General features: G+C 34.5%; 1 protein-coding gene across 4 annotated transcripts in view; it reads right to left on the reverse strand.

The window, feature by feature from the left end:
* Nucleotides 1-18552, reverse strand: part of EPHA5 (EPH receptor A5) — a 486363-nt gene that overhangs the window by 442559 nt on the left and 25252 nt on the right. For all 4 annotated transcript variants that reach the window (XM_072620887.1, XM_072620886.1, XM_072620884.1 and 1 more), the window contains exon 2: nucleotides 7819-7883. In XM_072620887.1, coding sequence (XP_072476988.1) covers nucleotides 7819-7883 — 65 coding nt within the window. The remainder of the gene's footprint in view (nucleotides 1-7818; nucleotides 7884-18552) is intronic.

Genomic DNA, 18552 nt, shown 5'->3' on the forward strand with positions numbered 1-18552 from the left:
TGGCTTGAATGTAAAGTTAAAAAAAATTATAATTTTCTGTTGAGTCAAGGAAAAATCAATATAGTTCAATGATATTGTGCACATGATATTGCCAATTATGTGTATTTATATCAGAGAAGACCAACACAATGAGTCTCTTCCCACATTTCACATAACTGAAGCTATATTTTATTTTATTTGTAGACTGTAATTTGTACATTGTAATACTTGGAAAACTTACTGCTCTATTGACTATTAGCATCAAGTTTTATAAGTACATCCTAAAAAATATCTGATTTTTTTTCTGATTGCCATGTACCAAGCTGACCTCTGTTGCTTCCCAGAATTATGACTACGCTATGTCATTTGAAGTTGAACATGAATGTACCCTCCCAATTCATTCCCCTTGCTCAGTGTTCATGTAGTCTCCTCATCCCCAAACCAGGTCCGTGATGACAGACTATTTTTCATTCTGACTTTGTGTCACTAACTCGTAGTTTGATTGCTAACATAAGATTTTGTTAGATAAAATGCATTTGGAATGGATGGTTGCAGGATCCCTATTCTGTAGGTGAAATATTATTAGCCACATTAACCCTAAGGAAATTTCTCATGGTCAATGTAAAAGCATTTATTAAGCATTTACTAATGCCAGAGACTGTATGAAGCACTGGGGATACAAAGAAAGGACAAAACATGGTTTATGTGCTTAAGGATCAAGAAAGTATACTTGAATCAAAAAAATTTGTAGTCAAGTCTTTTGCCTCTAAGTCCATTGTACTAAAGCAAGGGTTCATAATGTTTCCATTTGCTTGTTCCACAGAGCTCATTGGGAATCTGGTGAAATCTATGAACTCCTTTTCCAAGTGATTTTAAATGCATAAAATAAAATGCATAGGATCATATAAAATCAATTATATTAAAATATAATTACCAAACTATCAAAAAAACTAACCTTACGAACCCTAATTTAAGAACCAAAGAACTAAATTTACCTTTAAAAGAAGCCAATATGAAAATGGTATAGTGCATAAAAGCAAATAGTCTTACAATTTAACTCTACAGAGATTCTTTCATAGAGGCTCCTAGAATAAACTGGTACCTTAGTGTAAGTCTTTTATGTTTCTTTTAAAGGCAAATAAAAACGTCATAGGGATTATATCAATAAATCAACAATGCAAAATAAAAACCTCTCCCCTAAATTAGGCTCGAACAGGAAACCAAAGAACTAAGTGAAGAATATAGAGGAGGTCTGGGGGATGTGGGGATGAAAGTATACAAAAACAAACCCGAGATGATTCACTGGGCCACCATACAGTGGGACCCATAATGGATTTCACAACATAGAAGCTGCTATGAGAGTTTTTTTATAAAAATTATGTGAACTGGTTATCCACCATTCTGAAAATGCTGTCCAACTGCAGGTAAAGAGTTGATAGATTTAAAATGCAGATTGAAGCACATTTATTTTTGTTTCTTTCCTTTCCTTTCTTTTTTTCCCTTTTGTTTCCTTATTTTTTTAATATGGACAATGTAGGAATTCATTTTGCTTGGTGATACATATTTGTAATGGAATTTATTTTTCTTGATTTCTCAATGGATAGAAAAAGGGAGGAGTGGGAGGCAGAGAATGTGGAATTATAAATAAAATAAAACTGAATTTTTAAAAGTGTTGTGGATTTTAATATATTCATTAGTTAAGTTCAGAATGCAGATCTTGAGGCTATTTAATTATGCTTTAGTAATAGGTATCAATGTCACATATACAACATAGCATTAAATGTCGAGAGAAATAACAAGGCACTGGATTATAAACTCAGAGTTGTAGCACTGACTTGCAAAACAACCATAAGTATGTCATTGAATTTATATGAGCCTTAATTACCTCACCTGGAAAAAGAGAGGGCTGCAATGCATTATCTTTCAGGGCTAATCTATCTCTGAAATCCCAGCATTTTAAGCTTGTAAAAAAAGCTTAAAAAAAGAAACAAAAGACTAATGCAGAAACAAAGACCAGTGTAACAGAGACATGTATTGTATGGATAAGGGAAGGATTGTCTAGGCAGCTGCTATGTGGTTAAACTTTTAGGCAAGAAAGAGGGATGGTAACTAAAGGAAAAGTGATCAAAGGGAATGCTTGAAAAGACATGCCAAAGTGAACTTCAAATGATGGTGTATGGTCCAATTTCAGGGAAACGATAGGGAAAGGGAAGCCAACTTGGTATGGACAATCAGAAAAAAAAAATGAAGTAACTTTTTTGGAAGGCATTATTCAAAAGGCAGAAAAGCAACAGGTCCTCCAAACACCAGCTCTCTAGGTAAAATCTAGACAAAACCTCAGCTGTATGAATCATGCAAAGAGACCATCTTCTGGCCTTGGTCTCCTTAACACTGAAAGCAACACCATCAGGAAAGCATCACTGAACAGTGTGAACCTCCCTTCTGCCTCACCAATTTCTACCTTTAAAAGGGAAGGATAATTGGTAAATTACTTAACTATGTATTGAAGATAAATAGACACAATGGTGGATCCCTGCATATGATATTCCATCTCCATCCATGACACACAATGCAGCCCATACCTAGAATGTTGTCTCTCATCACCTGTGTTCTTCAGGTCCCAGTTTACATAACATCTCCAGCACAAAGCTTTTCTTGATTTCACAAGTTGTTATCACTACCATCCCAAAGAAATTAATATACATATAATTTGTATTCATTTTCCTTTGTTCATGTTGATTCTCCCCAGGAGAATAGAAACTCCTTGAAGGCAAAGATTGTCCTAATATATAGTAGCTACTTAATAAATTTTTATTGAATTGAATTAAATCACAGTAAATTGAGTCTATGCACTTTTTTTCATTTGGCCACAATCAAACGTAATAAGCTCTCAGATTTGTCACCTACTGCACTTCTTTTTGTTGTTGTTATTGATATATACAGGCTGGTTATTTCTTCCCAGAAGTATGCAATTATATCAAAGAACTTCATAAAATTTCATTGACTTTAGAGCCAGAAGGGACCTCAGAGACAGTCTAGAGCAGCTCCCTCATTTTACAGATGAAAAATCAAGAACAGAGAGATTAAATTACTTTACTGAGATCACCCATCTAATTAGGTGGAAGTGCAATAAATAGAATACACATGTGTCTTGTGTCATTTTAATTAAGATGATCATCAATATAAACATTAACTATTTCAAATGAATTATACACTGGACTATGTTAATAGCTATCATTCTCAAGGAAAGTGTCTCAACTAAACTTCCTTCAGTTTATTTCCCTAAATTTACCTATTTTAAGTGTAAATGCTATACACAGTTTGAAGACCAAAGGTCTGTCCCGAAAATTAGTTATCAAGACATACTAAATAAAGGAATCTCAAAGTATACTCTTGATGTATTAAAGAAAATGCTCTCTGTATTTTGTCTTACCTAGTATAAAACCATTACCAATGAACTAGTATTATATCTTCTCCACATTTCCCTGGCGATCAATTAGCAAATGAAATTTTGCACTATTATATAACAATATACTAATAAATCCCATTTAGAAAAAATATTTTTGGCTGTACTTTGACTATATTATTTTAAATGACCAGAAGTATAATACATCAGATTTATTCTTCTTTGCTAAAGTTCTACAGTGGTATCTCATTTGGGTTGTCAAATACTGTGCCAATGGAACATCATCTCTGGTACTTCCTACAAAGGTGCAAAGACCTTAAATGAAAGTCTAGCAAAAGGCTATAATGTAGATTTTCTGAAGATTAACCTAACTAAATTTAGAGGGACTCACCCACATTTGGTTGGCCACCAGGTAGAGAAGCTCATTGGAAGGAAAAGCACATAAAAATACCATCTGCTAAAGACCTTAGTAGTTGTGGACTATTTTGGAGTGGGGAACAAGGATAAAAATGCAGTTCAAACTTGCTTTTTGTCAAACTTTGCAGAAGAATTGAGCCCAGTGTAATAGAAGCAGCAACAAAGGAACTGGGTTCAAGTATTGACTCTAAAGCTTTGTATTTGCGTAATTTTGGAAAAGTTATCTAACCCTTATGGGTCCTGCTTCTTTTTTTTTTATTTGTAAAATCAGGGACTATATGATTTTTTAAGACCCCTTCCAATTTTAAATCCTATTACACCAATTCTTAAAATATAAATACTAAATCTTTTCATTCTCTTTTACATCTCTATAACTGATTTAGGGGAGAAGACTCCCTGTAGCAATGCAAATAGGCAGCTATTCATAGAATAGTCAGGGTCACTAGGAAGCTGATTGATTTGCCCAGCTTCACAGTCAGTTAAATTTTAACCTAGGTCTTCCTGACTCTAAGGGTAGTAAAGATGTGCTACACCAAATGTAGACCTACTAAAAATGTCATGAAATGTCTCATGGAATTGCTAACTTAAATATAGACATTTCCAAGAAAAGTATCCCTTGACTTATGTCAATAGATAGTTACAAGTTTTGTGATTTGTTTTGGTTTGTTTTTAAGACATCCTGAGACATCTGATATAACACAAGGTCAGGTTAGAGAATGAGAGGACTTGGCTTTGTCCTTTCAGTCTTTGCTTTGGCATAAAAAGTCATGGTCTTCTGAAAAATGACTTAAGTTCTCTTTCTCATTTTCCCTACCATTAAAATGGGAATAATCCCTGAACAACCAACCTCTTAGTTCAGGTTTTTGTTGTTGTTTGTTGTAGAAGGCGCCATGGTGGCAGCTATGGTATTATAGCTAGAGAATCATGTTTGTACCCAGAAAAGCCGATTCCATAATTATAGCTTTGCCAACTTTGCTGTGGGACCTCAAGCTAGACATTTACTTCTACTTGGCCCTATTTTCCCATCTGTAAAATTAACACAAGAACCACTCTGAATGAGGTTATTATAAGTATAAAACAAAACAATATCTTAAAAATGATCAATTGTAAAGAACGAAGTAGAACTCAATTATTATTACCTACTGTTTGACTTTCATACTCACCCGCAGAACTTCATCTAGCACTTTGTTTTATATCTGCTCAATGACTGGCAGTAGCATAGTTGAGTAGAAATGGACTTAGATTTGGAGCCAGAAAACCTGGATTTAAATCCTGACTCTTCCCATGTGACCTTGGTGAAATCACTCTCCATGACAACGTTTCCAAATCAGTACCATAATAATATTGTTCTACATGATGTTTGAGATCCTTTCCATCCCTCAATCTTTGATTTTACATTCCACTTAGAATAATAATTATCTGTGTGTTATATCACCACCTCCACTAGATTATAAGCTTCATGAGAGCAGAAATGATTTCTATCTAAATTTTGTATCTGCCCCAACACAGAGCAGAGTACACTTCACAGAAACTTCACACATTTTTGATGAACTAATGTAACTTCCAGTCCATGAAAGAAAAAGCAAAGAGCTGCATAGCCATCCTTGTGAATAATGAACTTTTATACAAAAACCATGAGTTCAAGTGAATCAGCACACTAACTCCCCTACGTTTCTGACTATAATAGCATAAGATCATACTTCTGACTCAATCTCCCAAACTTTAGTTACCAAAGAGTATTTATATATTATTTTCAGGTTCATCTAAAAAAAGGAAAAATCTTTCCAATTATCATGCAAGTTAATGGTAATTTAAACGTTTCCATAATAATTTTTTTTGAAATTGTGCTTAAAAGACAATTGAAAATCAAACTAGCTTATCCTGAGCCTATGCACAGTACAATGGAAAGTGTCCTGGCTCAGGCTTGGAAAGGCTGCAGCTTCAAATCCCAGAACGGACATTTACATCCCATGTCACCTTGGGCAAGGCATGAGCATTCCTGAGCTTCTGTTTTGTTTTGTATAAAATGAGAAGCTTGAAGTAGCTGTCCTCTGAGGTCATCCCCAGCTTTAAAACTAAGTTTCTGTGTCAATGTTGTGCTCATTGCCATGACTATTTTTGACCATTATAGAGGTTGTTCTCTATGGATTATTTAAATAAAAAAAGTATGTCATCTAAATATCTAAATTCAAATAACAGTTCACATGTCCATTGATTTTTATGGGTTGCAAAATACTTTCTTCACAGCAGTCTTATGTGATAACACAATTATTATTAACCCTATGTTACAAATAAAGTAACTGGAAGTTATGAAAGTTGAATGCCTCTTCAAGATCACACAGCATGGAAAGAAAAGAGTTAAATATTAATCCCCAGTCCTCTTGACTCCAGATTTAGTGAGAGTTTTTTTCATTATGTAGCAAAGGTACATGGCTATAAAAATGACTATATTTGTTAGATCACTTCATGACGTTGACTTTTAAAACAGCAGAAGTCTTTGCTAGTGTGTACTAATATGTAAGGCAAGGATTTTGGCCAACTTTTCCTACTATGCAACTTGGTAAACTTAGACACAACCTAACAATTTAAAATTGACCAATTAATGTTCCTCATAAGAAAAATAATTTTAAAACCACTTTTGATTGTGATCCTGCTATCCTTCTATTCTGGATGAATGAATATAAAAACATTTGTTAATTGTTTATAAAATGACAAGCACTGTGCTAAGCATTGGGGCTATACATGTAACAGAAGGTAATTCCTCCTCTCAAGTGTCTCACACTCTAATCAAAGGAGACAAGAATGTAGAAAGGTTGATCTGCAAGGTAGATGGAAAGACTATGTCAGAGTAGATAGTAAGTTCGATCAAATACTTAGGATATGTCAGTATGCCTGTCCTTGATTCAATAACCATTCTCAAAAAATTAGTAACATAAGTTAAAATACCAAATGCCCACATTATTATAGCAAGGAAAATATAAAACCCATCTGACCTCTTAAAGTAAAAATAAAAAAGTCCAAATGTTCATCATCTATGAAATATGGTCAATATTATACATTTGTTTCAGAACTTCATGTTTTCTAACTGGTGTTTGCAGCAAAAACGTTTAAGTTCATTCCAACTTGGGATGTTTTTTTCAACTGAACAAAATAAATCTAAAGGATAATTTTTTTTCAATTTATCATAAGATCCTTGTTTTAAAAATAAAGATAAAAATGCAAAATTTTAATTTACTTACTTTAAACAATCTCCTCTCAAATAAAAATAAAATAAAATAAAAATGACAAACAAGTAGGTAGAGATGAAAGGGGGAAAAAAACTACTTTGTCTAGTTACTAAAAGTCATTCAGGGCAAATATGTTCTTCAAAAAGTCCTCAGTGGAGATGCAAACAAATCTCAAGAGAGGAACTGTGAAGTGTGATTTAGCTCCAGATTTAAGAAAAATTTTCCTTCAGGGGACCACCATGGAAGCTCTGAATGGTTCTATGTTCCCCATTATCATGAATAAAACAAAAATAGTCAGGCTTTGGCTTTAACTGCACTTGTTTTCATATACAAATAATTTCAATTCATCTTTTGTGTCCTATGCGATATACACATGTAATAGCAGTAAATCACCAATCAATTAAAATGCTCTACTTTTCAATAAATTAATTCTGGTAGTATGGCAACAGCTTTCCTCTGAAATATCCTGGCATTTTACATACTTGTAACAAGCCTCTATCAAAGCATCACAAAATAAAATTATAAACATGCATGAAAATGCCCTTCTCATAATAAATGAGTAAATAATGCAACCATAAACAAGCCACTGGCCTTCCTTAGCAGACCTTTCCCTCCAAACCTGAAACCCTCCACCCCACCCTTGCCCTAAACATAGGCTGGCTTTGTAGTTGTAAAATACTTCTAACAATAAGTCCCTTCTGGGAGTTTAAAATCATCATATGTACCTTAACATAGAAAATATTCATGCAGCTTATTACTTAAGAGGAAAAGAAATATTGAAAGACTTACCCCATTTTTTGGGTAAGCAATCCATCCCAGATCCCCCATTACTGTGCGTGAGTCTAGCAAATTCACTAAAAAAGAAAGAAAGAACATCAAAACGAGAATGGAAGAGAAGTCACTATTCTCATAGTTTCTGCAACTCTAGTGTTTTAAGAAATGATATTAGATTAACAATTTATTATAAAAAAAATCATTTTAAAAGAAATTACTTTGGTGATCCAAGATGTAAACTTGTTTAAGTAAATATTTGTTTGTAAATTAGTATACGCTGCAAAAACATAAAACAGGTCATTCTCCATGTTTATTTTTTCAACATACTTTTAACAGAAGATTCATATTTTTTACTTAATAGGAATCGTGTCACAAGTCAAGACTACATACTTCGGGCTAAGCTGCAGCCATAAGATTATGACTCAACTCCATAGCATTTTGTTCTAGAAAGCTGTTATGGAAACAATTAGCAAACAATTTACATTCAATAGCAATAAACTATTCCCAAGCCTATAACACTTTTTGCAGTATTACCCAAAATCTGTAGTTCAAATAGGAAGTGTAATTAAGAAATAAATCTACACACACTTAACCAAGCCAAGTAAAGTGATGGCTGCTCTCAAGGCTGTTACTGCAGTTAAAGGTCTGCTCTATTCTTTAGTGTTACACTGATCTCTTGTTTATAGAGTTAGATATGGCATAAAATATATCAAATAGAGAAATATTCTGTTTCCAATAATGGTGACAATAAGGAGAGAGGGAGAGGAAGAGGAAGAGAGGGAGAGAGGGAGAGAGGGAGAGAGAGAGAGAGAGAGAGAGAGAGAGAGAGAGAGAGAGAGAGAGAGAGAGAGAGAGAGAGAAAGAGAGAGAGAGAGAGATCTGTATCAACATAGACATAGATATATTTACACAGATATAAAGACTATGGAGAGATAGAAAGAAAAAAAGAAAAAAGGAAGGAAGAAAGGAAAGAAGGAAGGAAGGAAGAGAGGCTGAATTGATTTAATTGAACAAATTACCTTCAGGTTGTCTTAACCCTATAGTGTCAAGAAGTGAGCTACTTATACAAAGAGATGTCTAAAGTTGTAATGGACTGCCTTCATAGATTATAATGTGCCCTGATGATTACCAGATTGGTCAGTATGATTTGTCACTGAGAAGAGGAATTGAAATTCTGTGCATAAGCGAAGAGGAGGGAAGGAATCAGCATTTATATGGTGGCAGGTATGTGCCACCTACTGTGCTAAGTGCCTTTTAAAATAAATTTTATAACTGAGGAAACTGAAATAAACAGAGATAAGGCGACTTGCTTAGGATCACATGGATAGTAACTCTCTGAGACCACCTTTGAATTCAAGTCTTTCTGACTACAGGTGTAGCACTTTATCCACTGTGCCACCAGAGAGGCTATGTCTGTGTCTTATTCTGTACCTGGCCCATTCCATTCAAAGTGCCAAGTGTGAGATACACTCTAGACAATAGACAGATTGAAGGGTTTGCACCCTGGTAGGATTGGGCTTGAATTCTGCCAGTGATACTTGTGTGACCAGCTGTGTGACCTCGTGCAAATCACACACCCTCTCTGGGTCTCAGATTTTTCTTCTATAAAATGAAAAGTATTAGACTAAATGGCTGGTAAGGTCCCTTCAGGTCCTAAGTCTATGACATATGTATAGATCTCATAACCTCAAGAAACATGGAGAATGCTTCAAAATTGTATCCAACAGGAACAGCCAGAATTTGCTTAAGCTATGTCTGTGTCTAATTCAGTATAATTACAGTACAGAGAAGCACAAGGAATAGTCCCATTGAAAGTACTGGGAAGAAACAGGTCTGTACCCCTGTAAATCTCAGTCTCTATCCTCAAAATATTTTGGAGGAAAGACACAAGAGATACTACAGGACCAGAATGCAGAGGATTGTGGTCAGAGGTGTTTGCACATAGACACAAGAGACAAAAGTTCCCCCTGACTCCCCCAGGGAGAAAACATGACCTTCAGGGAGGAAAATATTTCTCCAGAAGTTAGAACCTTAGAGTAAATTCCCTTCACTCTTACTAGTTGTTACTCCACTCGGAGTTTTTTCCATCATACTCCTATTTTACAGCATTCCCATGGTATTAATGTCTGAACTAATTTTAGGTCACTGGGGTAATTCTGCATTTATTGTTCATGATATAACGGGAACACCATACAAGAGTATAGCTACAAGACAACCAGAAGTGATCACAAAAGGCAAAGGAGCAGCTTGGACACAGAATTGAATTTAGAGTCAAAAAGATTTCAGAATCTTCACTCTGACACATAATGAAATAGTACCCATTTTTTCTCCTCTGCCAAATTAGGATAAAAAATATGTGTACCAATCTCTTCATTAGTGTGATAAGAGCACGTTGCACGCCTTAAAGCAGATTATAAATATCAGTCATTATTACAGATTTTGGTTTGGATACCACTTACCAGTTTTCTTTCAGTCATAGCAACACCAGAATACCATCTACTAAAGCTTAGATATGACCTGAATCAGCTCACATTTAGCAGAAGTATATCTGTGTGCCCTAGTAAATAGGCCAAGGCCAATTAATCCATTGATTTGATTATCCTGGGGTTCAGTTCTATCAGCACCCACCCCAAATTCCCCACTATAACAATAAAGCCTAAATATCTGAAGCCAATAAAGGATTGGAATTTCATAAGAAAACTAGCAAAGAAATACATTATCTCTTCCAGGTCACTACAGACTAAATTTTTCACTCAATACACTATCTGTGGGAATGATGGTACAACCTAGAAGTCACTGTCCCTATGATGTTCTTTTTCACTTAACTCAGCTATTATAAAATAAGACACTTTTGAAAGACATAATTTACAGTTGTGAAATTTAGAAATGTATATCCTAAATCTATTACTGACTTGCTAAAAAAGAAGGGTTATCTTATTTTTTTTAACAATATGACAGTCACTAAGCATTCTCTAGACTACAATTACAGTAATTAAATTGTTCAGAACTGTATATATGCATGTTGTAAATTGCAATGGATGTACAATGAATATTGATCTTCATTGTACAACTTAATTAAAACTTGTCCTGGAGAAGCCACTAATGAATGTAATTAGAAGAAATGTTTGATACCACAGAGTTACTTTGGAAGACATTAATTAGGTAAAAGAAATTTTATGGAAAATGTTTTTAATTCATTGTCTTTCTTTTAGAGAAATTGATATCATTAGGCCCATAGATAACCTTCCAAGTTGACTTCTGTGTTTCATTGTCTAGTCCTGATAAATATAGGCTATTCCACCTACATAAGACTTCAGTTCATCTTGAAAAATTGCTCCTTCAGGGTCAATGAATATTTAGTCTGATTGTTAAAAGAATGCTTAGATCATTAAAGACATTAGCAATAAAAATGCAATTCAGGAAACTGCTCATTGGAACCAGTAACTGAATTGTCAATACAAATTTTATAGCTGCCAACTCTTACCCCCCCCAACCAAACAAAACAAAAATGAGATGTAACTAGATAACGTTCCATAGCAATATTAGACAATGATATAATTTTTAAAAAATAACCACCTATATCTGTGATGGTATTTGGAATGAAAGTATAAAAAAGCTAAACTGCTAAATCTTCCTCTTCTGTATTTCTGGGATGATTATAGGAGGAGATGATCTAAAGTAAAGGGCATCCTCAATATGTGCTTGCCTACCTTGTACTCATCAGTACCTTCAAAAACTCTTTAGCATATATCTATAATGCTTCTATGAGGCACTGTAATAGGTATGAGAATTCAAAGCAGAGATATAATCCAGACAAGTAGATAGATTAGAGTTCTTGGAGCCTGGAAGACTGGGATTAAATCCTGATTGTGACGTTTGCCAGCTCTGTGAGCTCTGCAAGTCATTTAAACTCTCTATATCTCAGTTGTCTCATACATAAAATGAAGAGAATTAGATTAAATGGCTCCTAAGATTCCTACCAGCTCTAAATCTGTTACCCCATGAACACAGATCAGGCATCAAGGAGCTTAAAATCTATTAAATGGAAATTGATTACATTAACCAAAACACATTTTAAAATGCAAGAAAACCCTCTTAGACTTAAGCCTATCTTTCACTGAAAACTTAGTGTGAATGTTTTTTTTTTATCCAAATGTGATTTTATTTTTATATGAAATTTACCATATAGAAACAACTTTTACCAGTGGGGTAGGTGCCAGTATTACTTGGAACACAGTCTTAATATCCTTGGGTCCCTGAGTAGCTAAATAACTTATCCATGCAGCTAGTGTCTGAAGTAGGACTTTCATTCAGCCTTGCTTGATTCAAAGGCTAGATTCTATCTGCAATAATACATCTCTCTTAGTATGAATTATGCATATTAACTAGTTTTCCTTTTCATACTCAAGTATATTTGAAAAGGGAAAGAACTGAGAGATGATTTTGGATTATGGGCTTCTTTGTTCGGCATCAGTTCTGAGTGGGATTTTGTAGTGGGAGACTTTAGGTAGCTCAATGGGAAACAGAAAGGCAGCCATGAAAAGAAATAGGAAGACATGATAAAGGGGTACAGAAAGACAACATGCCAGTGATGGAGCTGCTCTATCTTGTCATGTGATCTATGCCTTTGTCCCAGATGCCATCTGTAGGCTGCTGGTGCATGGTATTGTAATGGCACAATGGCAGATAATTCTACACTATTTTAAGTTTGACAAAATACTTTATGTACATCTCTTCATTTGGGATTCACAACAAACCTTTAAGATAGATACCAAAAGTTGATTAAGCCAAATTTTCCAGATAGAGAAAATGAGGATAAGATGGGTTGTAGGTTGTCCATAAAATCGTATAGATAATAAATATTGAAGACACATTTGAACCCAGGACTCTTTGACTTCAAGTTCAGAACTTTATCTACTATGCAAAACTGACTGGCGCATTATCACCTAGAATGGGGTAAGTCAATGCATATTGATGCAATGTATGAGCACTTATGTGTTTCAGGACAAACAAAGAATAAGTATTATTCTATGCCTTAATGAGCAATACAAATCTACTAGACCTCTCAAGAATGTATGGTTCAGCAAAAAGGAAGGGGAAGAAGATGAGAAGAAGAAGAAGGAGAAGAAGAAGAAGAAGAAGAAGAAGAAGAAGAAGAAGAAGGAGGAGGAGGAGGAGGAGGAGGAGGAAGAGGAGGAGGAGGAGGAGGGGGAGGAGGAGGAGGGGGAGGAGGAGGGGGAGGAGGAGGAGGGGGAAGAGGAGGAGGAGAAGGAGAAGGAGGAGGAGGAGGAGAAGGAGGAGGAGGAGAAGGAGAAGGAGGAGGAGGAGGAGAAGGAGGAGGAGGAGAAAAAGGAGAAATTGAATGGAATAACACAACTCCAGACTCTATGAAAACTCCTATATGCATCTCTTTTTTCCCATCTGACTTGACAAACTAATATTTTCAATTTCATCTGAAGATTAAAACTTTTGCCCTTTTCGCAAATTCATTCTTACCAAATAATTTATACTGAATCCAGCAAAACAAATTGACAGAAAGTTCAGTTATTCAGTGATATACGTATAACACAGTGCTGAAGGCCAAAATAAACTGTGTATGACATCATATAGGGTTGAGTCCATTAAAATAACATAATACAAGTTCTTTGCCTACATAATAATAAATTCTTCTGTTTGGTACTTATATTCATTCACAGATCAACTTCTAATTTTCTCTGCAGGGTGTTTTTATAATCTGTTCTAGTCAAACTCACCTACTTACTGTCTCCTATTTATAAAAAATATATAAATACTTTATTTCTCTCTTAACATCCATAGTTTGTTTTTGTTTGCTTTGCTCAAGTGCTTCCTTCTATATATGACTTTTCCTGATTCCCTCCTAAGTTAATATTGCCTTCCTCTAACAACATAACGGACCAAGTTGTTTATTTTTGTTTTTCCATCTCCTGTACTTAACAGAATGCTTTTCACATAATAAACACTCAACAAATTCCTATTTTGTGAATGAATTAAATGATTTTGCTTCCAGCAGTAAGGAGAGAAGTCACAATTTATCAGAGTTGTGGCTTGTGCCAAATGTGTGTGTGTGTGTGTGTGTGTGTGTGTGTGTGTGTGTGTGTGTGTAAGAGAGAGAGAGATCCTGTGAGTGCCAAATACCTTTTGTCAGTGTTTAAAATGCAGGGTGATCATTATTCTAGAAAAGAAAGTAAAGGACACCTGAAGAACACTTCTCCACTCTCTAAATAACCATGGAGAATGAATTTTTCCTTTAAAAACGTGGAGTAAGGGAAAGCTTCAATGAGAAAACAAAGTTGAAAAAAGAAAACATAAATGGGACTTTTGAACTATGTGGGGAATTTGAAGGTTGGCGAAATGTGACATGGAGGGGAAAAGGAAGATGGACTTGAGATGTTAAGTAGTTCTTCTTATTAATGACATAGATTAACTTTGCAAAGAAATACTGATGGATGTACAAATGTTTCGGGTACAGTTAGGGATTTTGAGCTAGAAGGGATCTTAAATACATAATCTAATCTTCACACTCTACCAATGAAGAACTAGTGCTAAAAAATGATGTCACAGAAGTAATAACTAGAAAAGGCCAAATTTAAACTCCTATCATCTGATTTTAGATCCAGTATTCTTTTCACTGTACCACAAGATCTTGCTAATTATTTTAAGTGTGAAAAAGTTATCATGACATGAAAAGGAAGTAGGGAACAGCGGCTATTGTCTCCCTAGTAAATATTGGATAAAAATCTTACTGATTTTGTAAGAATGACAGTTTTCATCTAGGCATTTGAGTTGTCTAGTGGATAGAATATTAGACTTAGAAATAGGAGGACCCAAGTTTAAATTTTACCTCAGAATTTAGTAACTCTGTGACTCTAATCAAGTAATTTAACTTACTTTAATAATGAGTAAACCCATTTCTTCATCTCTAAAGATGGAAATAATAACAAAGATGGAGTTATTGTAGGAATCAAATCAAATCTTAAAGTATTATATATAGACATTATTTTTCTATATTGTTATTGTAGTAATGATTATTTTGGTGATGAGAGTTGTTTCTGTGGTCATGGTGGGGACTGTTATGACTGTTACGAGATATATTCAGGACATGTTAGAGATCATTCCAAGAGTGGTCAAACCTAATGACTATTATACATGTCTAGTAATTTTCTTGGTCACAAATATCATGACCAGAAGAAAACCAGAAGGAATTCTTAAGGAAATTCAAGTTTGGGGCAAGAAATTGATAGCCATGAGGGGTAAAAAATTGCATTTTAATCATTGCTAACAAAGAATTTATTGGCTACCATAGAGAAAAAATATGTATTTCTGAGGTGAATATTTTAATCAATAGAATTTTTTGAGAATGGTATTTGGATTTCTGGATCATGTCTTTAAAATTGGAAAGATGGGCTAATGGTCAGTCATGGAGTATACTTTGTCAGATTATACTTTATTTTCTATCTATCATATATCTATTTAATAAATTACATTATGCTTTCATCTATATGTTTACTATATCTACAATCTATGAAGAAGTCAAATCATAGATCTATGTAATAATTAGTAGAAGACAAACAAATTAAAAATGTAGGAGTAACAAGAAAAGTGAGCTAAAGATCTCAACATGAAGAGATAAATGGGACTTCATAAATATCACAGAGAGTAGATGGAAAGAATCCATTACTAGACTATGGTTATAAAAGGTAAGCTAAAGGAAACTCAAAAGGGGAGTGGAATGTCATTATATATTGATTTATACTCATGCAGATATTTTAAAATCACAAGGATTGTGGTAGAGACAACTTGAATGCATACAAAATCCGAAACATTTTTTTCAGAGTTTACTACCAAGCACTTGCAAGGAAAGAGGTATGAAATGAAGGGTTAAAAAAAGACATCAAAGGCTCCATATGGAGGCATGGTATAGCAGTGATGAGCAGTATAAATTACCCTGTTAGCTGCTGGAAGTCTATTTCTGCCAAAAGCATAGCAGCTAATAATATATTGACTTGCTATAATGATAATTTAATCTTTTAAAAGTCAGAGAAATAGAAGAAGTTCTGCACTGGATTTTTACTAGTAGGAGGTACCGGTTGATGTAATGGAAATGATGAGAACTTTCCTAAGGGTGGTGGGAAGGAAATAAAATTATCACTTAATCTTAGAATTTGTGAGACCAATGGGAAAGAAAGTCATAGTTTGACATGTGGAATTGATTTTTGGATAAAATATGTCAATATTTGTGAGAACAGATAGGTGGAATCGAATGGCCTACAAGGTTCAAGAGAAGTTATCTTGGAAGGGAAGTTCTCAATAATAAGCATAATTAAAAAAAACATATACAGTGAAAAATTCTGATGAGGAGAAAGGGAAGTTGTTCAAAAAGACATCTTTCTGTACAATGAAGTCATTAACTAACTGAAATTTTAAAAGTTAAATAATAAAGATGGAAAAAAGCAAGTAACAATGGATGAATACAAAAATGTGCCATAGTCCTATAGAAGATCAATGGAGGTGTTAAAGCTCAGAATACACTGAAATTGTCAAGAAAATTAAGTATGAAATAAACTGTTTCTTTGTTAGTTTAAATCTATACTAGGGAAAATAGGATGATCAAAGAAGAATTAAAGTCACAATTATGTGAATTTGATGATAGTGACTGAACTGAGAAAAGGAATAATTTCTGAAATTTTCTTTTCTTTTTTTTTCCTGAAAAGGAGAATAATTACTGGAATGGAAAGTATAGAATAAAAATAGTTTAACAGAAAGTTGATTCCCTAAATTAAGTTAAAATAGAAATAAAGCACCTTGCTGCTCTGGATAAATTCAAGTCACTGGGCCAAGATGAATTCATTCTCAAGACAACAAAAGAAGGTAGATGTTACAAGGAGAATATGGTGGATGGCAGAGTCAGAATTCACAAAGTTCTTGAGGGTCTACATCGAATCTAAAAAGAGGACCCTTCACAGGAATAAATGTAAGGTCTCATCTTTATATACAAAAAATCAATTTCACAAGAAAAATACAGGAGTTATCAGAATATTGAAGTCATTTTAGTCTACGTCTTATACAAATTGGTTGAAGAAAATGGGAATGTTTAGCTTGAAGAACAATAGCTCCGTGTCTCTACATGATAGCTGTCCTATAACATTTGAAAGTTTTCATGCAGAAGGAAGGAAGCAAGGGCCTAGTATGTGTCAGCTATTGCTCTAAGTGCATTGCAAATATCTTATTTAATTCTCAAAATCACCCGGTGAGTACGTGATACTATTTTCCCTTTTTTTACAGATGAAGATGCTAAGGTCTCCAGAAGTTCAGAGTGCCCAGGGTCACACAGCTAAGTAAGATAGTAAACTGAATGTGAATGTAGATCTTCCTGACTCCAGGGCCAATGGTCCATCCATTATATCTCAAAGCAGCAGAAAAAACAAAAGCAAAGAAAAGAAACCAAACCAAACCAGGAGTATGCATGGAAATTGCCAAGTCATCTTGTGTTTATGTTTAATATTGGGGAGAAAAGTCCTAGCAATTAGAGGTATACAAAAATGTAATGGACTAGATTGAGAGGCAGTAGCTTTCCCTCCTTTGATGAACTTAAAGCATAGTTTAATCACAACTTATACAGAATTCCTTATTTTTGGGGGGGAAGATATTGGTTGGCCAATGATGTCCTTTCAAACTCTAAAATTCTGGGGTTCTGTTACTTACCTGCAGTGTCATTCATCTAGTTACACAGAGGTTTAGTTATTCCTGATGGAACTACAAGTCATAATCAAATTTCAAACAGTAAATTCTGACTTTTGAAGAAATGGAGAGATCTGTTTGGTGTACAAAGAGAAGCATAAATCTGAGGATCATATATAGCTTTATATTTTGTTCCTCCAAGGTTGGCACATTTTTAAACTATAGGCAGGAAATCACAGGGCATATACTTATCAATGCATATTTTGTCCTCAAATGTAAATTGAAACCAATGAAAACAATTAGAATAAAATGGAAAATGTATGCAAAGCTGATTCTATGTTTTGAGTGAAGCCTTACCCCAGTCCCTAATTATCTCTAATGCTTGATTGAAATATACAAAACTGCAAAAACAATCTATATAAGCATTAACTTTCTAGCCTTCAGGGTAGGATAAATGGTGATGAAGTCTGCACTTGTACCAAAGCCTTTTCTTTAAAATAACACACAAGGGGGTCATTTGCACATGCTCATATGGAACGTTTTCGCCAGGCCCACATGTATTAGGAACGGACAAACAGATGGGTGAGCCTGGAATAGTTCATCTACAATGAGTAGTGACTCAGATTTTCACTGAAAATTGTGCTAATCAAACAAACATTACCAGCGTTCATTTTGATAAAATCTCTGTAAACCAACTTATTTCTGTAGCTCATCCAGACAAAGAGGCGGGGCTAATATTTAAGTCACTTCATGGCATGGCATTTTTTCCCAATATCAATCAAATTTTGATCAACATGATCAAAGACACAATGGCCTAAGGTATCTAGTGGGGACATGTCAGCATTTTAGGACAATTATCTGTAACATGAAATATCCACTTGATTCTACATGAGTATAAAAATATCATCGGATTTAAAGTAGAGTGGGCTTGAGATTTCCAGGCAAGTTACTAAATCACCAAGCATAACTTAAAGGAATAGATTTAATCTGACTCAATTCTATTCTAGAGGAGTCACAAAAAGAGGTCTTTTTCTAGGGTCAACTTGAAGT

This window comes from Notamacropus eugenii, chromosome 6 (genome assembly GCF_028372415.1).
Source record: "Notamacropus eugenii isolate mMacEug1 chromosome 6, mMacEug1.pri_v2, whole genome shotgun sequence".
NCBI classification, from domain to species: domain Eukaryota; kingdom Metazoa; phylum Chordata; class Mammalia; order Diprotodontia; family Macropodidae; genus Notamacropus; species Notamacropus eugenii.